This window comes from Microcaecilia unicolor, chromosome 6 (assembly GCF_901765095.1).
Source record: "Microcaecilia unicolor chromosome 6, aMicUni1.1, whole genome shotgun sequence".
NCBI classification, from domain to species: domain Eukaryota; kingdom Metazoa; phylum Chordata; class Amphibia; order Gymnophiona; family Siphonopidae; genus Microcaecilia; species Microcaecilia unicolor.
The window spans coordinates 80198352-80224477 of record NC_044036.1 but is presented as its reverse complement, the minus strand read 5'-3'; the positions used below and the strand labels follow the sequence as shown (position 1 = coordinate 80224477).

General features: G+C 42.6%; 1 protein-coding gene across 1 annotated transcript in view; it reads right to left on the bottom strand.

Moving 5' to 3' along the window:
- The window catches only part of LOC115472797, a 78424-nt gene that overhangs the window by 49026 nt on the left and 3272 nt on the right, over window positions 1–26126 (bottom strand). The window contains exon 2 of the mRNA XM_030207233.1: window positions 8395–8453. Coding sequence (XP_030063093.1) covers window positions 8395–8453 — 59 coding nt within the window. The remainder of the gene's footprint in view (window positions 1–8394; window positions 8454–26126) is intronic.

Below are 26126 nucleotides of genomic sequence, written 5' to 3'. Positions count from 1 at the left end.
TTTGTAGTCATTCCTTTTAACTTGTTTTTAATCATTTTCCTTGTTTTATCGTAGTCACCCTTTCGAAAATTAAATGCTGCTACATTAGATTTGCTTTATGATCACTGTTTCCCAGCAGATCCAAGACTGTTTCTTCTTGTACTATGCCCTGAATTCCACTAAGGACTAGATATATCCATAAGGATTCCGTACTACTATCTGTTTCGCATAGAATGTTTACTTTGGTTGACTCAATTCTCTCTTTAACATATAGCATAAACCCCCCCCCCCCTCCAGTTTGATTAACTCTATCATTGCAATATTCCTCCTTCCACCAGGTCTCTGAGATGCCTATTAAATCTATCTCTTCATTTAGTGCTCTCTCACCCCTAATTCTCCCATTTCCCATCTCTCTGCTTCCCCAGCCTCCTATTCCCTTCTGTGTTTCATCTAGTTCCCATTACCACATTTCTACCCTCTCTATTTACCTTATTCTTCTCACTCATCATCTTGACAACCTCCAATGGACTCTTCTATCATTCCCAGCATTTTTCCTTCATTTCCCTACCTTTACCCTTGTAGACCAACATTTCTTCCCTCTCGTCCCTTGTAGCTTGACATCTGTCTGTTTTCTCCTCTCCATCTCAGCATCTCCTTGTCCCAACTTTCTTTTATCTTAGTTTGGTTTTTATCTTATGCTTATGTATATGTTATATGTGTTTTCTAGACTCCTGATGCAGGCCTAACGGCCGAAACACAACTGTTGTGTTGCGTCATTTTTCATCAATAAACAAGTGTTTTTAAGATCCATCTTTCCAGGCTTTGTGTCTCCGTGGTCAAACATCCCACTTTCTCCTGTACCTGTGTTCTCCCATGGGGCGTTCGAGTTCTCCGCTTGTCTGAGGATCTTTCCTGAACTCGATCTTATCTACCTATATGTTTTATCTTTGCTTACACTCTATGCAGTTTATTAAAATGTTTATTGCATATTGTGTTGATATTGTAATGTAGCATACTATGCCATATTTTGTATTGTTATTTGAATAATTTTACTACTGTAATTATCTATTGCTTATGTTTGAATTATTCATGCTATACACCACCTTGAGGGAATTCCTTCAAAAAAGGTAGTACATAAATCCTAATAAATAAATAAGTAAATAAATAAATAAATGTATGTAGGGTCCTCTCTTCTTTTACATCAGTGTTGGCACTCTTGTCATACTGATTAACTCCAAAGGGCCCTGTTTACTAAGCCATGCTGTTGGTGCGCTAATGTTTTTAGCATGCGCTAATGCTAGAGACACCTGTATATTCCTATGGGTGTTTCTAGTGTTAGTATGCTCTAATTTTTAGCGCGTGCTAAAAACACTAGTGCACCTTAGTAAACAGGGCCCTTAGGATGTTAACACTGTTTCTGCAGGTGATACTCAAATCCATTTCTCAATCCCCCATCTATCTAAAACACTGTCTTTCCATCTTGCTATGGTTGCTTTTTGAATAAGATCACGTGTATCTTCTGAATTAACCCCTTCCAAAGCAATTTTTTCCTGCTAATAAGCATATGTTCTGCCCTCAGCCAGACTTCATTAGCATCAATTCCACTCATTAGGGATGTGCACTGAAAGCATTATCAGTTCAGTTCATTTTCAGATCAGTTTTCATTTCATTTGGTTCATTCGTGTTTGTGGCACTGGAACTCATTTGTTAATTTGTTCCATTCATTTCCATTAAAGTGAAAGGAGAAGCAATTTTGGACTTTTAACAGTAGGGTTTCCATCCAGTTTGTATGAAACTTGCTTAAAATTCACTGGCAGACATCAAGGGCTTCTTTTACCAAGCTTCAGCAAAAGGGGTCCGGCGCTGGCGCATGTTTTACACATGCACCGAGGCCCCTTACCACAGCTGGTAAAAAGGAAGGTCTTGCTTTCCTGCAGGAAATGGCTGGGCAGCAAGTAAAACACTTGCTGCTTGGCCATTTTTTTTGGGGGGGGTAGGGGACCCCTTACCACCACCCATTGAGGTGGCGACAAGGGCTCTCGTGCTAACTTGGCGGTAACCAGGCAATGCATGGCACTGTTCGATTACCGCTGGGTACAGTCTGGCGCTACAAAAAATAACTAAATTTTTGTAGCGCTAGAAATGATGGCGCAGTAGGGGTGGGAAGTGCAGCTGGGCTGCTGTAGTAGCCTGGCAGTACTTCCGTTGTAGCAAGCGGTAAGCCCGCATTGGGCTTACCGCCACTTAGTAAAAGGAGCCCCAGCAGAAGAGGAAACAGCACTCTGACCTTTAAATGCATCCACTCGGCAGCCCCCCATTACCTCTCCACTCTCATCTCTCCCTACATTCCTCCCCGTGAACTCCGTTCACTGGACAAATCTCTCTTGTTGTCCCCCTTCTCCTCCACTGCTAACTCCAGGCTTCACTCCTTTTCTCTCGTGGCACCTTATGCCTGGAATAGACTTCTTGGACCTATATGTCTAGCTCCATCTCTACCTGTTTTCAAATCTATGCTGAAAACCCGCCTTTTCACTGCTGCTTTTTAGCTCCCATTACTTCCCTCACCCGTAACTGTCTTGTCTGTCTGTATTATTTAGATTGTAAGCTCTTTTGAGCAGGGACTGTCTCTTTGTATCAGGTGTTCAGCGCTGTGTGCGTCTGGTAGCGCTATACAAATGCTAATAATAATAATAATAATTTTCTATTAACATCTGAATTACTTCTGATATCTTCATTAAAATGCTGTTCAGTCTATGGGGTCCTTTTACTAAGCTGTGGTAAGCACTAATGAATGCTTACCGCAGGTTAAAAAGCACTATTGTGGTGCATGCTTAGGCATCGCATGGTAATGCATTACCAAAAGCTTTGAAAATGACGTACAACTATCTAAACTTCCGGAAATCACTAAAGACTAATCTGTTCCAAAAGGCATACCCTACCGACCCAACTAAATGCCTGAACTCTGCTACACAACAAAACTCAAGTACGTAATGGACATTACTCAACTCTTCCGTTGTACGACTCCCTAATGTGACAGAGCTACATGAACTCTATCCTATCACAACATTACCTTGTATTTGTTCACCGGAGACTTCAAAGCCTCTCCGGTACTATGTAAGCCACATTCAGCCTGCAAATAGGTGGGGAAATGTGGGATACAAATGTAACAAATAAATAAATGTTGTCAAGGATATCACAGAAATTACAACAAAAATCAAATCTAGATTAGATCTTATAGAAACCTGGGCCAATAATTTCAAGTTGAAACTTAATAGAGAAAAAACTAAATTGCTAATGCTAACAAATCCTCATCATCCAGTAGAAATCAAAAATGTTGTCACTGATAACATAATCTACCCTTTAGAAACAACCATGAAAATTCTAGGAGTAATCAGCAGTCATCGTTTGAACCTCAGATACTTAAAATAGTATCCAATATCTTCAATTCATTATGAAAACTAAAATGACCAAGACTATAATTTCCAAGCTCAATTTTTAGATCGTTAACTCAATCACTAGTACTATCTAAATTTGACTATTGTAATGCCTTTTATGCAGGATTAAAAGTCTCACTACTGAGAAAATTACAAACAGCATAGACTACAGTGGCATGCCTTGTACTCGGAGTTCCCCATTATTCCAAAGCGACTCTAAAACATATATGGTCTATCTCTATCTTATATGCAGAACCTTACTAGGGTCCCTTTTACAAAGGCGCGCTGAAAAATGGCCTGCTGTAGTGTAGACACATGTCCAGTTTGGGTCTGAGACCTTACTGCCAGCCATTGACCTAGTGGTAAAGTGGTAACCATGCGATAATGACCTCCGCACGTCAAATGCCACTTGGCATGCACCTAATACATGCATCCAAAAATAAAAATTATTATTCAGACGCATGTATCGGACACGTGCCTAAAATGAAATTACCGCAAGAGCCATGTGGTAGCCAGGCAGTAACTCCATTTTGGCGCACGTAGATGCTCACAAGTCTTAGTAAAAGGGCCCCTGAATTACCAATATGTAATACGTAAAGAAATTCTAGAGACTTCCTAGTTTTTCACATCTTGTAGCAAGATATGATACAAAAAAAAATCCACAGTGTTGGTTTCTCCTAACAATGCTCTTGAATGCCATTGAATTCCCTTTCCAAACGATTAAGTCATCTAAACATTATCTTACATTTCGTAAACTATAAAATTAATTCACTGGATAATCTTTCAGATTTTTCATTCTTGTTCATTCTACAATTTTTTAATTCTCATTAATTGCATTGTACTATCACGAGCTTTGAATGTATATTTAATGTAATGCAATCTGAACTTGTTGTCAATTAGTTTAATGTTTTTTGTGAGCCACATTGAACCTGAACTTGCTCGTGAAAATGTAGGATACAAATGTCATAAATAAATTTTGAGATTGGCATACACTACCTACAAGCTTAAAAATGACATTTTGGGGTCCTTTTACAAAGGTGTAGCAAAAGGGGGCCGACATTGGCATTAGTGCATGTTTTTGATATTCAATGAGACCCCCTTTTACCAAAGCAGGTAATTTCGGGTGGGGGGACCACTTACTGCCACCCATTGAGGTGGCGGTAAGGGCTCCCACGCTAACCTGGCAGTAACTGGGCAGCTCATGGCATTTGCCCAATTGCTGCCGGGTACACACCAGCGCTACAAACGTTGAAATATTTTTGCAGTGCTGGAAATGGCATGCGCTGGGGGAGGGAACTACTACTACTGCTTTGTAAAAGGGCCCCTTATTTTTTAGTGCTGGGGGCATGTTTGGGGGTGGAGAATGGGTGTGGCTATGCTAATTGGTTAGTGTGTAGGCATTGCTGCGTGCTAACTGATTAGCACAGGATTAACATGTGAGACCTTATCACCTACAAAACAGGTGGGGGTGGTAAGGGCTCATGTGCTAAAGGGGAAATTAGTGCATGGCTATTATTGGAAAAATATAAAAATCTGCATTGCTTGTGCTATTTATGTTTTGCTTATCTGTGGGTGTTTATCACTGTTGTGTTTGTGTATCTGTTTTGTGTGTGCGTGCAGCGTGTTCATGTATCTACTGTATATCTATATTGGCATTCTCTGTGTCTGTGATCGGAGAGGAGATGAGAGAGGAAGGCAGTTTGTACAATTCCTTAATTGCCTTTGCTACAGGGAATAAACATATGCATACTGCAGTTGTTGGAGCTGCTTCTCCCATAGAAATGTATTGGAGCGTATTTGTGAAGCTTCATTTCTCTTCACTTGTACAGTTTGATTTCCAATTGGCTGGACCTTACCCTCCGTCTCTGTGACTAGAGCTGTCTTCCACTTCTCCTGAACAAGGGCCTCTTTTACAAAGCTTTGCTACCAATTCTCAGTGTGGCAAATGAGAGGAAGTCCATTCAGTTCCTATGAGCTTCCTCTCATTTGCTGTGAGGCTTTGTAAAAGAGGCCTCATGTTCCTTCACATTGGCTGGATCCTACCCACAGTCTCTGCTGCAAATTACACTAGAAGCAGGCAGAGTAGGCTCTCTAATATGGAGGGGGAAACTGGAGAACTAGAGAGTTCTGAAAAATGTATTTTGTGTATTTAGCAAAATTTGTAACTTGGAAAATCACCATCGTGTCAGAGCCATCCTTCTACCTTCTGGACAATGATGCAAAAATCTGATAAAACTTGAAAAAAAGTCTGATAGTTTTCTTTCCTAGCCTCCTGAGCCCTGAGCATATTTCTCAGAGCCCCACTCCAAAAAACATTTGGGCCTAAAGTCTGCATGTAGCCTGCAAATGCCTTGATCTGACCCTGCCCAACAGATATTAGTTAGCAATTCTCATAACAAATAATAAGAAAACTCTATGATTCAGTCAGTAATTTTCACAGTAGACTTAAAAACAAAGAAAATGAAATATATATCAGAATGAGTAAAAATACAGCTCATCAGGGATAGACAATTATCTATGATTCCTGCATGTGTCTGTGTTGTATGTGTGCTGTGTCTGTGGAGAGCAGGCAGTGGTGTGCTGGAGTCAGCTCGCGAGAGCCATTTGTTAAGTTTCTAAGAATTTTGGGAGCCGGTTGTTAAAGTAGGCCTCCCATAGGTACTTTAACAACTGGCTCCCAAAATTTGGGCTCTGCCCCTCCTCCCGAACTTCTTTTTTATTTTGCTGGCAGGTATACCAAGCTCTGCCAGCCAAATAAATAGACTGCTGCCACTCCCCGCTGCCTCTTTCCGGCTCTGAGCAGCATGGAAAAGTTTAATAAAAATTCATGCTGTTAATGTATGTGTCTGTGAGAAAAATGAGTGTTTTATTAATTTGTATTTTTAACAAGGTGCTTATGTGAGAAGTCCTACAAAGCACATATTTTATGAAGGTAACAGGCACTTATGCTCAAATGCCAATACACCTGTTTATATTTGCTCCAAAAGTGCTGTAAATGGTTACTCCAAGTGTGTGTACTCCATGTGTGTACTATGTAAAATATCTGCATACACTGCAGCTCTGGATTTACACGCAGAAAAACTTTTATGTAATTACTATCAAAGTTGATCCTGAATGTAAAACTTGTTTTACACCTCTCTAGTGTTTAAAAAACCACATTAAGAATCCAAAAATTTGAGTTTTATAGCTTGGCTCCTTAATTGGCTGTCCTTCAACATCACCACCTTGAATGGCCCTTTTCCTACCTAGAGAATTTATGTAAAATCTGGCTTTTTGTCTGCCTCCCTGTAGCCTTTCTCTCTCTCTCTCTCTCTCTCTCTCTCTCTCTCTCTCTCTCTCTCACTGAGGAGCCATTGTACTAAGGTACGTTGAAAAATGGCCTGCGGTAGTGTAGATACGTCTTTTGGGCGCACGCAGAATTATTTTTCAGTGCACCTGTAAAAAATGCCTTTTATAAATTTTTGCTGAAAATGGACTTGTGGCAAAATGACAATTTTTGGGTCTGAGCCCCTACCGCCAGCCATTGACTTAGTGGTAAGGTCTCATGTGGTAACCAGGCGGTAATGTTCTACGTGCTTAAATGCTGATTACTGCTTGATTACCGCCCGCACACCAGAAAATAAAAATATTTTCCGGTGTGCGTAGCGGACATGAGCCAAAAATGAAATTAGTGCAAGGGCCACATGGTAGCCGGGTGGTAACTCAAAATTGATACACGTTGGGCGCGCGTAGGTGCCTATGAGGCTTAGTCAAAGGGCCCCTGAGTTATTTTTTTCACCCCTTCACTTCAGCAAACCTTTTCTCCCTATGAAATCCAAGTGATTAATGGTGGCAAAATAGTGCCCTTTTCAGTTTCATGATGACTTCATCAAATAGGCTTATTTGGCTTGTCAAATCATTTCAACATGGTAGATCATAAGGTCAATTCTATAACCATATGCCAACAGTCAGGTGCTAATGTGCTATAAGCACATGCGCCCTAAGCGCTAATCTAAAAGGGCATGCATAAGTGGCATCGTGCGCATCTGTGAGGGGAGCATACATGTGGGTGGAGCTTAGGTGGGGCATGGTTGTGTCTGTCACTGACCCATGCACCTTATATAATACTGTAAGATGTACATGTAGCTTGTCACATTTACTCATGCCCATTCACGCCAACCATTGACCTGCCATAAGTGGGTGTGCATACGTTTCGGTGCAATAATGGAATGGAATCTGGGTGTCCCGATGCCGTTATAGAATTGGCACAAACTGGGCTACATCAGGGTGCCCAAATGTGTGTACTAATTTAGTGAATTGCCACCCAAGTGATTTGGAAGAAGTGCGGTTGAAATAGGCTTATTTGACTTGTCAAAACATTACATCGTGATAGATCAAGTGACTCCTCCTTCCTCCATGTCCCTTCCCAATGTGGCTTTGTTCTGTCTAGTTACAAGCAAAAACAAGTGCTGTTTTCCTGGCCCAGAGGCTACAATGCTACTGAAAACTAATAGACATGAATGGTTTTCAGCTCATTCAAAACCATGTTTACTGAGTTTGAAGGGAAATGAACTGAAAATCAACTCATTTGTCACATTTTCTATTTGTTTATAAATGAATGCACATCCATATCATGTATCTCTTTTTCCTAGATACACTCAGATCTTTAGAGTAATTGGATTTCTGCACAGTGCTCACATATCTGCCATCTGTACCTATCTCCATAATTATCTTTTCTTTGAAACTTGCTAATTCACATCTGATTTTATGCCTAGACTATTATAATTGTTTTTGAACTAGGATCCAATCTCTTCAGTCATCTACATTTTTAAAATTCAGCAGCAGATTTCTTCCAGTTAGTTCTTCCCCTGCTCCTGTTCACCATTCACTAGTTGCCAGGTAAATACCATGTTTGGGTTTCTGTTTTTAAATGTATTCTTGCTTTAGCAATAGTGCAGTAGGCCTTACAGACCCGTTCAGGAAAAGATAGTTACAAACTCACTGGTTTCATCTTCTCTGGAAGTTTCCCAGCCTTGGCAGATGAATTCTTCTTTTGCACATCTGTTGGTGAAAGAAAAGCATTTACACTCCTCTGTTATAACATAGGACCCCTTTTATTGCAGTGGGTGAAAATAGCCAAAAATGAAATGGACATGCAGTAAGTTCGCACTTGCCACGTGGCCATTTCAGGGGTAGGAAGCACTTACCACCACCCGTCGAGGTGGTTGTAAGGGCTCCCATGCTAACCCGGCGGCATGCGACACTGCCCAATTACCGCCGGGTAACCCTCTGCAGAAATATTTTTCAATATTTCTGCTAGAGCTGGAAATGGCGTGTGCTGGGGGCAGAACTACCGCCAGCACCTGCGTTGGGCCAGCGGTAGTTTCAGGTTGCCACACAGCAACCCTTTAGTAAAAGAGCCCATTGTGTGCATTTTATAAACCAACGAGGAATCATTTGGACCCATCAGGCTTATTCTGCATTCTTCTCCATTCTGCTGTTTTCTCTGCTGTCTTTTCATGCCAGTGAGAAACCATTTTACCATTTTGTTTATCTGTATGCTACAGTACACTCAAATTTGACATTGAAAATGCTAGTAAACAATGGGGGAGGGAGTCAGAAACAGTGGAGGAGTAGCCTAGTGGTTAGTGCAGTGGACTTTGATCCTGGGGAACTGAAAGTTCCATTCCCACTGCAGCTCCTTGTGACTCTGGGCAAGTCACTTAACCCTCCATTGCCCCTGGTACAAAAATAAGTACCTGAATATATGTAAACAGCTTTGAACGTAGTTGCAAAAACCTCAGAAAGGTGGTATATCAAGTCCCATCCCCTCCCCCCTTTACACCCTTTATATGCTTTCCAAAATATAGAATGTTATAGAATTATATAAAAAGGGTCCATCTGGCCATCTATTTGTAGGAACGATAGCACCAATAAAGGGTCATAAAGTCATCAAATCTGACATGCAGGGAAAAAAAGTGAGTCTCAGACAAAGTACATAAGTACATAAGTAATGCCATACTGGGAAAAGACCAAGGGTCCATCGAGCCCAGCATCTTGTCCACGACAGCGGCCAATCCAGGCCAAGGGCACCTGGCAAGCTTCCCAAACGTACAAACATTCTATACATGTTATTCCTGGAATTTTGGATTTTTCCAAGTCCGTTTAGTAGCGGTTTATGGACTTGTCCTTTAGGAAACCGTCTAACCCCTTTTTAAACTCTGCTAAGCTAACCGCCTTCACCACATTTTCCGGCAATGAATTCCAGAGTTTAATTACACGTTGGGTGAAGAAAAATTTTCTCGGATTTGTTTTAAATTTACTACACTGTAGTTTAATCGCATGCCCCCTAGTCCTAGTATATTTGGAAAGCGTGAACAGACGCTTCACATCCACCTGTTCCACTCCACTCATTATTTTATATACCTCTATCATGTCTCCCCTCAGCCGTCTCTTCTCCAAGCTGAATAGCCCTAGCCTCCTTAGTCTTTCTTCATAGGGAAGTCGTCCCATCCCCGCTATCATTTTAGTCGCCCTTCGCTGCACCTTTTCCAATTCTACTATATCTTTCTTGAGATGCGGCGACCAGAATTGAACACAATACTCAAGGTGCGGTCGCACCATGGAGCGATACACAGGCATTATAACATCCTCACACCTGTTTTCCATACCTTTCCTAATAATACCCAACATTCTATTCGCTTTCCTAGCCACAGTAGCACACTGAGCAGAAGGTTTCAGTGTGTTATCGACGACGACACCCAGATCCCTTTCTTGGTCCGTAACTCCTAACGTGGAACCTTGCATGACGTAGCTATAATTCGGGTTCTTTTTTCCCACATGCATCACTATTGAATGAGTATTTCCAGAGAACTGAGCCTCCAAAAATGTCTATCATTTTCTATGACTAGCAGAGACTGCAAAATGCTGACCAGTACTCATTCTAAAAGTCCACCCTCACTCTTCTAGCACCTTGGCACAGAACAGCACAGACAAAGACAGGAAGAAAAAAAAGCCATGAAATATCTGCTGAAGGATTGTAACAAAACCTCCTCATGGTTCCTAACTCTATATCCACTACACATGCCCTGTTCCCTTCTTCCCAGATGCAGTGGCATGGGAAAATAACTGAAACCGCTGATGAAGAAAAGGTCCAAAGTACCTTCAATGACACAGGTTAGTATAAAAATGGTCAGGTCTAGAGAGAAAATACTAGTCTAGTGCCTGATAGGCAAAACAGGGATAAGAGAAGGGGCAGGGACTTCTGTTAGCTCAGTCTGCAGTGGAGTGGAGTAATAGCCTAATGGTTAGTGCAGTGAGCTGAGATCCCGGGGAACTAGGTTCCAATTCCCACTGCTTCTCCTTGCGACCCCGGGCAAGTCACTTACCCCTGGACTCTGTATAATGCGCTTAGAGTTCCACGCCACAATCCAAGGATATTCTATAACAATGTGTGTAACTTAATTGGCTTAACAAGCTAATCAGCGTTGATAAAAGGTCTTACTAACTGGAAACATTTAGAATTTACGTGCACAACTCACTAAGCGTATTCTGTATCACACTGCACCTAAATTCTAATGCATGCAGCCAAAAAGGGCCATGGTTATGGGCGGGAAAAATAGGCATTCCAAAATTTATGCACACTATTATAGAATATGCTCCTGTGCGCCTAAATATACACATCAGCATTTATGCCATGTTTCCCCTGGTGTAAATGGATGCATGTAGTTTTAAGCGCTCTGATATCAACTAAGCATATTCTATATACTGCGCCTAAGTTTAGGTGCCACTTACAGAATACGTTTAAGTGGAAATTTATTCCGCATGGAGTTTTCAGACACCATATATACAATCTGGTCCTTAACCCTTCATTGCCCAGGTACAAAAAGACACCCTACAGAGAAAGTACCTGCATATACCACCAGATTCTATATATATGGCATTCAAAATTATGCATGCAAATTTGAGTGTGCACACAATTTAAGTAAGGAGCCAATTAATGCCGATAATTGGGCGCTAATAATCAATTTTTGACACTAATTGGCAACAATTAGAATTTACATGTGCATCTTGCTAGGCGCTATTCTATAAAGATCTCTGCATAAATTCTTTTTTTTTTAATAAGTATTAACAATATGTTAAGAAAACTCTTGATATGAAAAAATGGAAAGAAATAAGCAATACAATTCAAAGTAAAACAAAGTAAAGCAATTATACATACATATATATATATATATATATATATATATATATATAAAATTTCTTTTCTTCCATTTCAAGTCCACAAGAGTAAGAGAGAACAAGGTAATATTCCATGAAATATATTTTCGACTAATTTAGAGTAAGAAATTTGAAGAGAAACATAAGGTGCCAAATCAACGATAATTACGGAGTATATGTAGATAATGGTGCTGTTGGTTGATTAGGGGTAATAGCAACCTTTGAATCTAGGAAAGAACTCAAATGAGTTGGATCATAAAAAATATAACTGAATTAACTTTCAATACACATTTACATGGGAAATTTAGCCAAAATAAACCGCCCAACTGTAGGACCCTGGGACGTAGTTTTAGAAATAATTGATGTCTCTTTTGGGTTACTCTTGCAATATCAGGAAATATTCTAACCTTATTATTCATAAAGAGTTCATCTCTATGACGAAAAAATTGTTTCAGAATCCAATCTTGATCAGGTTCCAATAAAAAAGTCACTATTAAAGTTGCTGGTGGCTCCATCTCATCTTCTTGAATTATCTGTGTTAAGTATATCAAATGAGGCTTCTGCTCATTGTTCAATTTGGTTATTATTTTCTTTTCTTTTTTTTTTCTTCTTGTGTGGTGGTAAATAGTATATTTTTGAGATAGGCAGGTAAGCCTGTTCAGGAATCTTCAAAATTTCAGATAAGTATTTCTTGAAAGTTATTAAAGGAGCTACTGAAGTAATTTCTGGAAAATTAATCAACCTAAGAGTTTTAGCTCTTACCTGATTTTCCAAGTTTTCAGTTTTAAAGTGTAAAGTGCGCCTGCTTATGAGGGAAAATGTGGGGTAAAAATGCACCAAATAAATAAAAATAAAATAAATTATAATGCATTTTCCTTAATCAGGTTAAGATGTATCTTCTGAAAAGATTTTATACTATCATTATTCAGCTGCATTGTTTTCTCTATATTAAGTGTTCTTGTTTCCAAATTTGCAATCTTCTCCAAAGGTAATTTTGAGGCCTGGGTCACCAGTAACAATTTCTGGGAAAAAGAGTTTTCTAAACCCATAAGAGCCTCCCATATTGAATCTAGGTTTATAATTGCTGGTTTTTTAGGCAAAAGAGACTTACTGATTGAAGTTAGCTCAGGTTGCCTTCCTCCTTCTGCACTAAATTCTGCCAAGACACTGGCTTTCTCCACTATCTTTTCTCCAGCAACGATATCCAGCGAACCCAAGCTGTAAACCATCCCTGCAGCAGGAAGCTCTCCTCGGTCAGTGACACTAGGGGTTTCCTGCCCCTGTTGCAGCTCCAACACCGGCATTGTCGGAGGCCTCCGCTCATCGGGGCTGAATGTGATCTCAGCCTCATGCTGGGGGAGCGAGACACCTCCCACCACTCCTTCCAGCAGCGAGGCACCTAGCCCCGAACAACTTCCTGGCACCGTAAAGTGGTCCATTGGACCCGATGATCCCACAGGTGTAGTGGGGCTCACACGTTGCTTGCCCCTCCGCTTCGGCTTGGAAACAGGTAAAGGAATTCAATAATGGAGAAAATCGGGTGAAGAACAGCCTTACATCGTTCTCTTCAAGACGCCATCTTGTTGAGCGCAGGTAATAATTACAGCAGTAAAAATAATTCAAACAGCAATACATAATATGACATAGCATACTACTTAAATGGTCAACACTATATGCAATAAAACATCTTAATAGACAGCATGAGGTGTAAGCAAAGGTGGAACACATTAGATAGATAAGATGGGGGAATAGGAGTCAGAAAATAAGGGGGCTAATTTAAAGAAAGTTGCATGTGAAGTCAGAAAAGTACATGAATAGAATCTCAGCTAGGGTAGGAGTGGGTAAGTCCCTACTACAGTGTGCTCAATCAGTGTTAGTGCTTATGTGCAATGAGCAAGTTAATTGTTTTTTTCCATTAAAGGCTTGGGAGACGAGCCAAGCTTTCACCTACTTCCTGAAGTAGAGATAGTCTTGCATTGAGTGAAACCTTTCAGGGAGTGCATTCCACAGTGTGGGGGCTATTCTGGAGAAGGTTTGCTGGTGAGTGTCACATCGTATGATATATCCAAAAGCTTGTAGTTTGCAGGTGGGCATAACATTAGCAGAGTTGGGGCAGGGCACAAGTTACACATATATCTCTGGAACATAGGCATACACATGCTAGCTCTATGGATATGTAAATGCTCATGCCTAAGTGTATATGCATGTATATACCTGTTATGCTAGTATTCGATAAAGGAAAGTAGGCTTCCACTTTCTTCTATACACTTACCTCCAGATTCTATATACAGCACCTGAAAATCTGCATGTTAACTGAAGCATATTCTATAACAATGTGCATAACTTATTTGGTTAACTGTTCAATCAGCGCTGTTAATTGGATTTTAACAAGCACTTATCAGTACTAATTGGCAGTAATTGAGATTTAAGTGCACAACTCTCTAAGTGTATTCTATAACGTGGTGCACCTAAATTCTAAGTCGCATAGTTGAAAAGGGGGCTTACCCATGGGCGGGATATGGGCATTTCTAATATCTGTGGGCATTATTATAGTATACACCTGATCTGCACCAGGATTTACACTAAGTAAAATGTGGCCTAAATGGACACGACCAAATTTGGTCGCCTGGCGAACCACTCGGTGTATTCTATATACCATGCAGAAATTTAAGTCTACTCTATAAAATTTAGGTGTATTTTAGAGAATACATCTAGGCGTAATTTTTTTCCATGTGGATTTTTCAGGCACCATATATAGAATCTAGTCCAATGTGCTAACCAGGCAGCCTCTGGCTAACCAGGCATCCTTAACCATTCTACTACTACTACTACTACTATAAATCATTTCTATAGCGCTACCAGTCGTTCGCAGCGCTTCACAAATGAACATGAAGAAAAGACAGTCCCTGCTTAAAGAGCTTACAATCTAAATCAGGACAGACAGACAGGACCAATAAGGGATAAGGGTAGGACAGACAGAAGGACACATAGGGAAAGGGACTATTGAAGAGAGGAAGACAGAAGGACACAAGGGAAAGGGACTATTGAAGAGAGGAAGACAAGATAAAGGTTACGAGCAAGTGACAAGTTAGGAGTCAAAAGCAGCATCAAACAGGTAGGTCTTTAGCCTGGATTTGAAGGCGGCCAGGGATGGAGCTAGACGTAACGGCTCAGGAAGCCTATTCCAGGCATAAGGTGCGGCGAGATAAAAGGAACGGAGTCTGGAGTTAGCGATGGAGGAGAAGGGTGCAATTAGGAGAAATTAACCTAGTGAATGGAGTTCCAGGGAAGGGGTGTAGGGAGAAATGAGGGTGGAGAGGTAGTGAGGGGCTGCAGAGTGAATGCACTTACAGGTCAATAAGAGGAGCTTGAATTTTGATGATGAATTTTGATGAATTCTGATGATGTGAATGCTTCTGTTATAGAAGACCAGTGCAAACTTCACTCAGGGTAGCTGTGTTAGCCTGTAGCAGCAAAAAGGAGCAGGTAGCACCTTATATATTAACCAATTTATTGAAGCATACACTTTTGAGGACAAGATTTTACCTCAGCAGGTGTCATTTCACACAGGTCACCTTTTAAGTCCTTACCAACCTGAGTTGTGGTTAAGTTAAAAGGCTTTACAACACTGTGTGCTCCTTGGAGCCAACCAGTCCCCATAGCAACACACAAACAACAGTTATGAGAAACCTTTAAATGAAATCCAAGTTACTTAACCTGTTTTGAAGTTCACGTTATTCATGCTATAAAAAAACTATGGAGCCCTTTTACTAAGTTGTTTTAAAAATTGGCCCTTTTACTAAGTTGTTTTAAAAATTGGCACTATTTTTTGCATGTGGGTTTCCTGTGCACTGAGGCTACTTTTAGCGCATCAGTAAAATAGCCACAATTTCAATTTTCCCCTCAATGGCCATGCACTAATTTCCCAATTAGCAGATGGCCATTACCACCATGTGCTAATTGACGTAGTTCTGGGATTAGCATGAGCCCTTACCGCCTGCTATTTACAAGGTAGTAAGGGCTCCGGCACTACAATCGCACTAATCAGCCAAGCACGGTGATTCGATAATTAGCACAGGGCATGCCTACTCTCTGCCCCCAAACACCCCCCCCCCCCCCCATGCTAATAAATGTTTTATATTTTTTAGTGAGAGATTGGTTCACGCCAATCCCAGAACTACTGTAGGATATGCTCAGTGCTAGGTAGCTAAATCGTTCATTTGGGGGGGTCTTTTATAAAGTGGTGCTACCGCATGCTAAATTGGAACTGCTGGCGGCCTAAAGCGGCCGCCAGAGGTGGTTCCAGATGGAGCGCGCACCATTTCCGGTGCTCAGTAAATAAAAAAAAATTCTCTAGTGCAGCACTAACCTGGTAGTAATTGGGTATCACCATGTGCTGCCCAGTTACCACCAGGTTACCGCGGGAGCCCATACCGCCACCTCAATGGGTGGCAGTAAGTGCTCCCCAATGCATAGCCATGTGGTAAGGGTTATCTTACCACATGGCCATTTTTTGAGGGGGCTTTTTACCCGCTGTGGTAAAAAGAGCCCTGGTGTGCAGAAAAAACAGCCCCCACTGCTACCGTAGGGCCCTTTTCCCCACAGCTTAGTAAAAAGCTTAGCTAGGTAGTCATTTTTCCTCAACTTGCTTAGAAAGGAAGATCTGTGTACTCACACACTGCAGTGTTGATAGGAGGAAGGGAAGGGATTTGGGATTTAACTCTTGCCTTTTTTTAGTTGTAGCTCAAGGCAAGTTACTTTCAGATACGGTAGGTATTTTACTGTCCCTCAAGAGTTTATAACCTAAGTTTGTATTTGAGGCAATGATGGATTAAGTGACTTACTCAAGGAGCTGCAGTGGGATGCAAACTGAGCTTCTGTGGGTTGCACGGCACTGCTCTAACAGCTAGGCTTTTCCTCTAGGTTTTTCTAGCTACAGGCAAGCATTAAGAATGTACAGTCCAGGACCATGTGTATGTTTCTGTTTATGTCTAGCCAAAAAAAAGATGAAATTAAATGATAAAACCTCCAGTCAACTACTCATTCTAGCAGACTGAGTGGCAGTGTTCCCTGGAGGACTAATCCTGTCAATTCAATGCCATAAGCTACTAAAACAACTGTTAAAAGCACAATACCATTACTTTTGCTGAAACTAGTAAATTGCATGACTCAACATTTGACCTCCAGAATAGAACATGGACAATCCTGGAAAAAGGGGAAACAGCTGGTCTGCTGACTTTGTAAGAATGATTGTTACTGGAGGTCAGATACCCAATTATCTTGACCATTTGTCACCAAAAATGCACAAATCACTCCCTCCTCTTCCCCTCCCCTGAGTGAATTATCATCTTGGCTATTAGTTCAGTACTTGAATCTCTTTCTATGCTTATAAATGTTTTTTTTTTCTGAGAGCATTTAGCCCTGCTCTACCATTTTCTCTATCAGCACACATCGATGCACATCATTTCTAGTTTACATACCTTCATCTTGACATCACACATGTCCTGTTATCCACATTTGATTTAGAGCCTCTATATGCCAACATTTCACAGAGTGCAGAAACTACTTTTTCTAAAATTGCATGAGGTACAGGTGCTCAGAGTTATGCACATATCCCCAAATTCTATATATCGTGTCTTAATTTCCACATGGAAATTGAAGTGTATTTAACAACGTGTGTAACTTAATTGGTTAACTAGCTACTCAGTGCTGTAAATTGGATGTTAACAAGCAATTATCAGCACTAATTGGCATTAATTAAATTTATGCACACAACTCACTGAGAGGCCCTTTTACTAAGCAGCGTAAGCGTCTACGCGTTGTAATAACTGTAATCCCGGTAGCAAACCCTCAGGGGGTGGTAGGCGCCCTTCAGCAGTCCACAAACAAAGTCCTTCCAGATGACACAGCTTTTAGTTCCAAGCAGTTTATTTCCCCTCCTCCATAAATCTCAGTTCAAGGGAGTTAAGGTCCCCTTCAGTTTCAAAACAAAGCAAAAAGAAAACAAACCTTTCATTTAAATCCAATTTCTCCCAGTTCCAACAGCCTGGGTTTCAGTTTTCAAAGTCTTTCCGCTTGGGTGGTTGCAGAATGGCAGTACACCTCCCACAACACAGCTACTTGACTCCTGTGACCACCCACTGTCTTCAATCCCCGCAACTCTGCCCCAGAGTACAATTACAGTCCATGTCAACCGGTTCTTCCAAACCTGGTGTGCTGGGCCCTCCAGACTCTCCTTCCTCCAAGCACTCCATTAACTCTGCCTCTCTGCTAGGTTGTTGGTTAGAGACCTCCTCCCCCTCCCAGGTGGAAGGAATCTTGTACTGATTTCTGACCCAAGGGAATTGAGCTCTGTCATCCCGGCTCCCCCTTCTGGCCCTCGTCTGCCATAGCAGCTGCTTTATCCAGTCCTTTTCCCCCTCCCTTCCCCGTGGTGTTCCTACCGGGTTTTGGGACCTACCCCCCCCCCCCCCGATTCCTTCTCTCAGGGCCTTGTGGGGAATGTAGTCTGGCCCCATACCTCCTCCTGACTTGCTTAGACCCGCCAACCTCCTTACAGCGTGCCAAAATGGAGTTACTGCCCGGCTACCGCTTGGATCTTGCAGTAATTTCATTTTTGGTGCACGTCCAATACGCGTGTCCAAAAAATAATTTTCATTTTCAGACATGCATATCGGACGCGTGCCAAGTGGCACTTGACGCGCATAGGTCATTACTGCCGGTTACCGTGTGAGTATTTACCTGTAGGTCAATGGCTGGCAGTAAGGTCGCAGACCCAAAATGGACAAGTGGCAATTTTGATTTTACCGCATGTCCATTTTCGTCAAAAATTTTAAAAAGGCCTCTTTTACAGGGGCATACTCATAACATCTGATAGTATGCAGAATACAAATAACAAAACCAGAGCTGTGTACAGGCCTCCAAAAGCATGCATACATTTACTGGAAATTATGCAGGAAAGCTTTTCCTTCATCTACAGCCCACGAACTTGACTTCACCTTGATGAAATTATTTGATTCTTCCCTATTATAGCACTATGCAAACCAACGACTGCTCTGCTTTCTATCATGAAAATCAGGCTGAAAAGGAAGCAGTCCATGGTTTTCCTATTCTAGTGGCAGATTGCCATGGTAAGCAAGCAGAATTTTCATCTGGTTCTAGGTTTGTGGTCAGTCTATAATTAGTCTAGGTTACTTAGGTTAATAGGGCAGAAAGAAGCTTATTTTTTAATCTCTGTGTCTTTATAAAATACCAACACAAATCCTGCAGAAATTGTACCTAGAGTGAAGGCATGTACATTATGCCTTCTCAACAGCAGATGTAAATGTCAATGCATGCAATATAATTGCACATATTTTTGATAATATACACCTTAATGGCAACTTTGCCCACTCTCTGCTCAATCTCTGCCCTGAGGATGCCAACACAGTGCCAGCCATACCGTGTGTACTTTTAGCATTATGATTATGAAGAAGTGTAGTCATTGCTTGGTAAAACTTGCAATCAAACTGGTTGGGTGCATAAACTTTACAAAATATTATGTCCTGGTACCCCACTATTGCCCCACATAAAATACATCTGCCAGCAGGATCAGTAAATAGAATATGAATTTGTGCTGCTATCCCTTTCCTAAACAAAATGGCCACTCCTCCCTTTTCTCCTGTGCCACCACTGCCATACAATCTCCCACCCACCAGGTCTAGAGCTTAGCATGTTCATTAGAAGTAAGATGTGTTTCTTGCAAAAAAGTAATATTAATTCCGTTGCCTGTAAGTGCTGTAATATTTTGGTATGCTTAATTGGTGAATTGATCCCCCCTACATTTCAAGTAACAATTTTCATTTTAGTGGGCCAAAACAATACTCATTACCAAAAATATACATATGACCTCAGACCTGCTGCCAAAGAGGGCCATCCCAGCATGTACCCCCCCCCCCCCTCTCTTTTGGCTATAGTCTCCAACACATACTGGTCACCCAAAACCCCCCACAATTCTAGTAAACCACCCTCCTATCCAAGATTACCTACTACAATCCAATGCACAAGTTCCCAACAGCCCAGTTCTCCAATCCCACCTTCTCTCCCAATCCCCATTACCCTTCCCCATCCCCCATTAACCCAAACCACAATCCCTGAAGTTCCCAAAATAGGAACCATCACGTTTAACACTCACCTTATTACCACCCCTACCGAACAACTTGAAAAGTGAAGAGAATATCTATCCTATCTTGAAACTAACAGCCACACATAAAGAACATGGCTTTGATCCTGCCAGTCCAACCATACCATGGGCAGGAGAGAGAGAGAGAGAGAAGAGAAAAGGAAAAAAAGACTCCTTAAGATATAAAAGAGCCCCTCCCTGAAACAACATATATCAGCAGAAATAACAAATACCCAGGAAGTTGCTGAGTGATCAAATGGTTCTCGGGCAACCCTCAGGCCAGATAGAAGTCCAAATGGTACTCAGTGGAGTACAAGGCAGGTATGGATGTCATTGCAAGGTAGTCCATGATAGCAGACTCAGCACATCTGCCAGGTCTCAAGGTACATCAACAGAAGAAGTAAAAGCTCAGGGTTGCACTAGGGCCACAGAGGGTCCCCCGACCACCCTCCACTGAAGGGGTAGTCCAATTCATCTTCTGTGGAGAACACAGCGGGCACATAGGCTATCACACAACAGCCTCAAAGAACAAGCTGCATGTGCCTCCTAGGGCTAAGAGGTAAGCTAGAAAAGCCCAGCGCTGGCACTATCAAATGCCCCCCCCATAAAAAGGGAGGGCGATTGTCCAGCGTCCAGGGGTCCCAAGTGCTTAAATCATCTGGATCATTACCAGAGAGCCATAAGAAGTCCTAAACAAGATAGGCCAGTATGTGAGCAGAAGGGCAAGTAGCCCCAAACCTGTCTGTTGCTAATATAACCTCAAATGATCAAAGATGACTCTCAGTACTGGATCCTCCTCCACTGAACAGCTTCGTGCTGTGGCTTACGCACTCCCAAGATATAGAGTAGCTCCAGTCACCACAACAATCTGGGCGACAGTGTTCCAACAGTCAGCCTTGGAAAGCAATAGACATACCCTCCCTTCCTTCAATCTGAAGCAGAAGCTCTCGAGTCTCGACTACTGTCACACAAGTGTGTCATTATGTCATTCTTAATGTGGACGGATACCTGAGAGCAAATCTGATTTTAAGCAAGAACAGTTTGGAACAAATAGGGGCAAAAGCCTTGTGCTGTGTAACTACTTTAGTGTAGTATTGGAAGCATAGGATATGCCTATTTTCATAAGTCAAAAGCTTCCCAGACTGCACTGCTTGCATAATTGCAGTTTTGTGTGCAAAGTTAAGTACCTTCAAAATGACCACTCTCAGTCTAATAGAGACGATCTGGCCCACTCTGTGTGCTCGCTTCACTCGTAGCATCCCAAAGCCATTTAGGTGCATAACTCAGCATTTTATGTATTTATAAAATTACTCTCTTATTGTCTTCACAATATATAACTAACCTCTGGCAGCTTGAATTTGATAGGCATTTTATCACCACTACGTTTCTTAAGAAAGGAAGGTATGGGCAAGTGGCTAGAGCAATGGGCATGAAAGCCAGGAAAACCAAGGTTTAAATCCCATTGACACACCTTAGGCAAGCTATTTTCTCTTCTGTTGTTCCAGACAAATTGTAAGCTCATTTGGGCAGAGACCTATTGAACCCAAATTCTAATGACATAATCTAAATAATTGAAATCTAGGAAACATCCCTCACGATTTCTACAATTATTAGGAAATTCTGAGATTCTGTCTTGGATGTTATTGTAAAGTCACCATCTTTTGTTATTTCTTACTTTTGTAATTTAAAACCACGTTTTCTTGCACTCATGCACAATTTCCCCTGAATTCTAATGTACTTTTGAAGGGATTTACACAAAGGACACCATTTAGAGAGCTGGGATCATCACTCCTACCCCACTAGAACCTAGGGACTCTGGAAAGGCCAGGGTCATAGGCGCCGACTCTGTGGGTGCTGTGGGTGCTCAAGCACCCCCAATATTTTGACCTGCTGGAAGTTCCCTTCCCAGCCAGCCTGGCCTGCCCAGTGTCCGCCCTCTTCTCCCTCAACAGTTCTCCACCCTCGCCTTCCTGCGTGCCGCCCAGAATTTAAAACTCATCTTACCTTGGGGTCCCGGCGGCAGCAGTGAAAGGCAAGCAGGCTTGGCACTTCAGCCTTCCCTTTTCTCTCAGCTCTGGTCCTGCCCTCGTTTCCTGTTTCCACAAGGGTGGGACCAGAACTGAGAGAGAAGGAAATACTGAAGCGCCGAGCCCAGAAGCGTAGCGAGGCCAGCTGACACCCAGGGTGGTTCACCGCTGCGCCCCCCCCCCCTGGGTGCAGCACGGCGCGCCCCCCGGAGCGCGCAACCCCCCCGGAGCGCAGTCTTACCAAGGGGGGCGGGCGGGAGGACCGCTCCACCCCGAGTGCAGTCGCTGGGAGCTGCGTCGGCTCCGTTGGTTCCCCTGCTCTCTCTGCCCCGGAAAAGGAAGTAACCTGTTCTGGGGCAGAGAGAGCAGTGAACAAGTGGAGATGACACCCCCCTAGCAGCGTGCAACTGGGGCGGACCGCCCCACCGCCCTCCCTTCCTGTGCCACTGGCCGAGCCTGCTCACCCTTCACTGCTGCCACCAGGACCCCGAGGTAAGATGATTTTTAAATTCTGGGCGGCACTCAGGAAGGCGAGGGCAGAGGACTGTTGTTGGAGAAGAGGTTGGGCTGGGGTTGGGACTGGCACTTGAGTCGGAGCAGAGGGGGGCATGGAACTCAGAGAGGGAGGGTTGCCTGGAACTCGGAGGAGAGGGAGGGAGGGCCTGGAACTCAGAGGAGAGGGGGGGCTGAAAAGGGCAGGTGGTGCTTGGGGCAAGTTGACATGGAGGGGAGGGGAGGGAGGAGAAATCATTGGACATGGAAGAGAGGGCAGGGGAGAGACGAGACTTGTTGGACATGGATGGAGGAAGGGGAGGGCAGGGGAGAGAGGAGAATTCGCTGGACATGGATGAGAGGGGAGGGTAGGGGAGAGAGGAGAATTGCTAGATATGAATGGAGGGGGGAGAGGAGGGGGAGAGGAGGGGGAGAGGGAGGAGGGGGAGAGGAGGGGAGAGGGGGGAGGGAGGGAATGCACCACCTGTAAAAAAAAAAAAAACATTTCAGCACCCCCAATCATTTTGAAAAGTTGGCTCCTATGGCCAGGGTAGGGATTGAGGGAAGGAGTTTGGAGATGGGAGTGTTGTCATATAGTGAGGGAGGTCTTCCTGAAAACATTTATTGTAGGAAAAATGGGGAAATAAAGAAGGTCCATAGAGACTATAAAAAAGGAAAATTTAATTTGATTTGAAAAATTCAGTGTAACACTAAAATAGCTGTCAAAGAATCTTCAGTTTAGCGTGGTTGGACACATCATTATTGTGATTAATGTGAATGTTTTAATGATTAGAACAAATAAAGTTTAGCAGGAAGCAATTTTAATGAAAAGATGGCAAAATATTAAAGAAAGAATCTTTTCATCTACAAGAGGCAGCAGTGACATGCACAGGGCTTCATGCACAGGGAGGCAGTGGCGTGAACCAATGAGTGAGGGGCAGGGAAGGGAAGCTTGCATTTCCTTCAGGCCACCACGGACTCAAGAAGGCAGCAGCTGGGAGGAGAAGATGGTATTTGGGTTGGGGAGGCTTGGCATCCCCTAACCTCTCATATAGGGCACCTATGTTACTAGGGCCAGCACAACCCAGTAAGCTCGATAAGCATTGCAAGGGTACCAAAAGCTGCCACAAACCAAGCGTCATGTTTCCTGTTGCACCAACCCTGTCACATCAAGACCTGGACTGATCTCCCCTTCTGCTTCTGCCCTTGCGGTTGCCACCATCTTCCACTGCCATATCCGTGGTTCTGCCTCCAAGCTCAGCGACTGCAGCAGAAATTAAAGCTCAATATGCACAGGAGAGCCTTCCAGCCCATGTGCTTGCAGCTTCCGAAGGCCCTGCTGGCCCCGTTACCTGTCGATGGGAAGTATAGTAGTAGCAAATGGCAGCAACTGGAAGGGTAGGAACATAAGGACTAGGGCCCAAAGTATTAAAGAGCCCAGTGTCTCCTTCCCCTTCTCCACAAATCTGGCATCTTTCTCTCTCTCTACCTTCCTTCTACCACTAAGTCCAGCATCTCCCCTCTCTCTGAACCTCCCACCCCTTCCAGGCTACCTTTCAACATGTCTTTAGATGTTAGAGGAAGCAATTCACATATATTGCTTGTGGCTGGCTCCAGATCCTTCCTTTTGCTGCATCCCACCCCTTATGACATACAGTAACTTCTTGCTTCATTAAGGGTGGGACACAGCAGAGAGAAGACTCTGGGACCAGCTGAAGACAGCATATGCAAATTGCTGCCATTGCCAGCAACCTTTAGACTTGAAGGTAAGACATGTTTATAATAGACTGGGGGAGGGGTTCAGACAGAAGGAGAAATGCCAGATCAATAGCAGGGGAAGGTTGAGAGAAGCGGGGGGGGGGGGGGGGGGGGAATCCATACCCAGGAGTATAGAGGAGAATGAGAGAGATAATGGACAACAGGAGGGAAGGATATAGGGGGAGCAAGGCTGAACCCAGTGCAGAGAAGAAAAAAGATATACTGGACAAAGGATGGAAGGGAGAGATGTTGGACCCAGGGCAAAGGGAAGGGAGAGAGAGATTCTGAACAATGGGGAGGAAGGGAGAGCAGAGAAATAGAGTGATGTTGAACTTGGGGATAGAAGGGAGGGTGAGACAGGCCATTGGAAGAGGGGATGACAAAAAAGAGAGAGGGAGAAATGCTGTACAATGTGAGAGGGAAAGAAGAGAAATGCTAGACCAAGGGTGGGGGCAAGATGAAAGATAGATGGGACAGGAAGATTCAGGCAATAAAGGTGAGGGGGAGGGAGAGGAGATTCTGGCTCAGCTTGGAAAAGAGACGGATGAGGGAAGATTTGATTGAGGTCTAGAAAATCCTGAGTGGTGTAGAACAAGTAGAAGTAAATACATTTTTTACTCGTTCCAAAAGTACAAAGACTAGGGGACACTTGAAGTTACATGGAAATACTTTTAAAACAAATAGGAGGACATATTTTTTCACTCAACAAATAGTTAAGCTCTGAAACTCTTTGCCAGAGGATGTGGTAACAGTGGTTGAGAACCACTGCCCTACATATATGCTTAGTTAGATATCAATGAATTAATTGCTAATTTGGTAAACATGAAAGCACAAAAAGCTATTTGGTTTTAACCTTTTCTGAACCTCTGTTTATTAATTAAATAGTAGAATTGTGTGAATAAACTGAGTGTTAAGTAAAGTAGTTTTAGAGGAAGGGGTGTAACCTACCATTAATATCAATGAGGGAAGAGAGCGCCAATTTATAAGTTGCAGGGTGGTGCAAAAAAGCCCTAGTACTGGATGTTACTAGAAAATGTTCCACTCAATGTGGAAACTCAAAAGAGTAAAACCTTTCTTCCCAAGGGAAATATTCCGCAGCCTAGTACAATCAATGGTAGATTACTGTAATTCCATCTTCGCCGGATGCAAAGAAACTTCAAACTGCCCAAAACACAGCAGCCAGACTCATATTTGGAAAATCAAAATACGAAAGCGCCAAACCCCTAAGAGAAAAACTACATTGGATCCCATTAAAAGAACATATCACGTTCAAAGTTTGCACCTTGATCCACAAAATCGTTCACGGTGAAGCCCCAATCTACATGTCAGACCTCATAGATCTTAAACACAAAAAGTGGAGAAGATTTATAAAAATGATCATCAACTCAATCCTCTACATGTAATTAATATGAGGAAAGGTGAGGTGTCGCCTCAAGACCTCATAGATCTACCAACCAGGAATACAAAAAGTTCAGCATGCACATACCTGAACCTCTATTACCCCAGTTGCAAAGGACTCAAATATAAATCAATCTATGCATCCAGCTTCTCCTACTTAAGTGCGCAACTTTGGAATGCACTGCCTAATGTCATAAAAACAATGCACAACGTAACAATATTCCGAAAACTACTGAAAACCAACCTGTTCAAAAAGGCATACCACAATGACTCATCCTAAATACCAGACTACAAAATACTATTAAAACTAAACAAAGCTGAACTCCTTACACCGGACTACCTCACTTATTTGGACACGCACAACGCGTGATGCACCACCACTTCATGTCGCATACCGGAAATGAACTTTCTATACTTGACTATTTAATTACCCTATAATTTATGCTATCATCCATGAACATTAATGCATCACCACTTTGTAAGATATCCTATCTTGTACATGCTATACCACTTTGTATTTTTCAGATCTGGAAGTGGCGACTGTCACTACGGCATTAAGTAAGCCACATTGAGCCTGCAAATAGGTGGGAAAATGTGGGATTCAAGTGCAACAAATAATAAATAATAACAATAATAATGTAACAGAGACCATTAGGTTATTTTTCTGCAGCAGTGGCA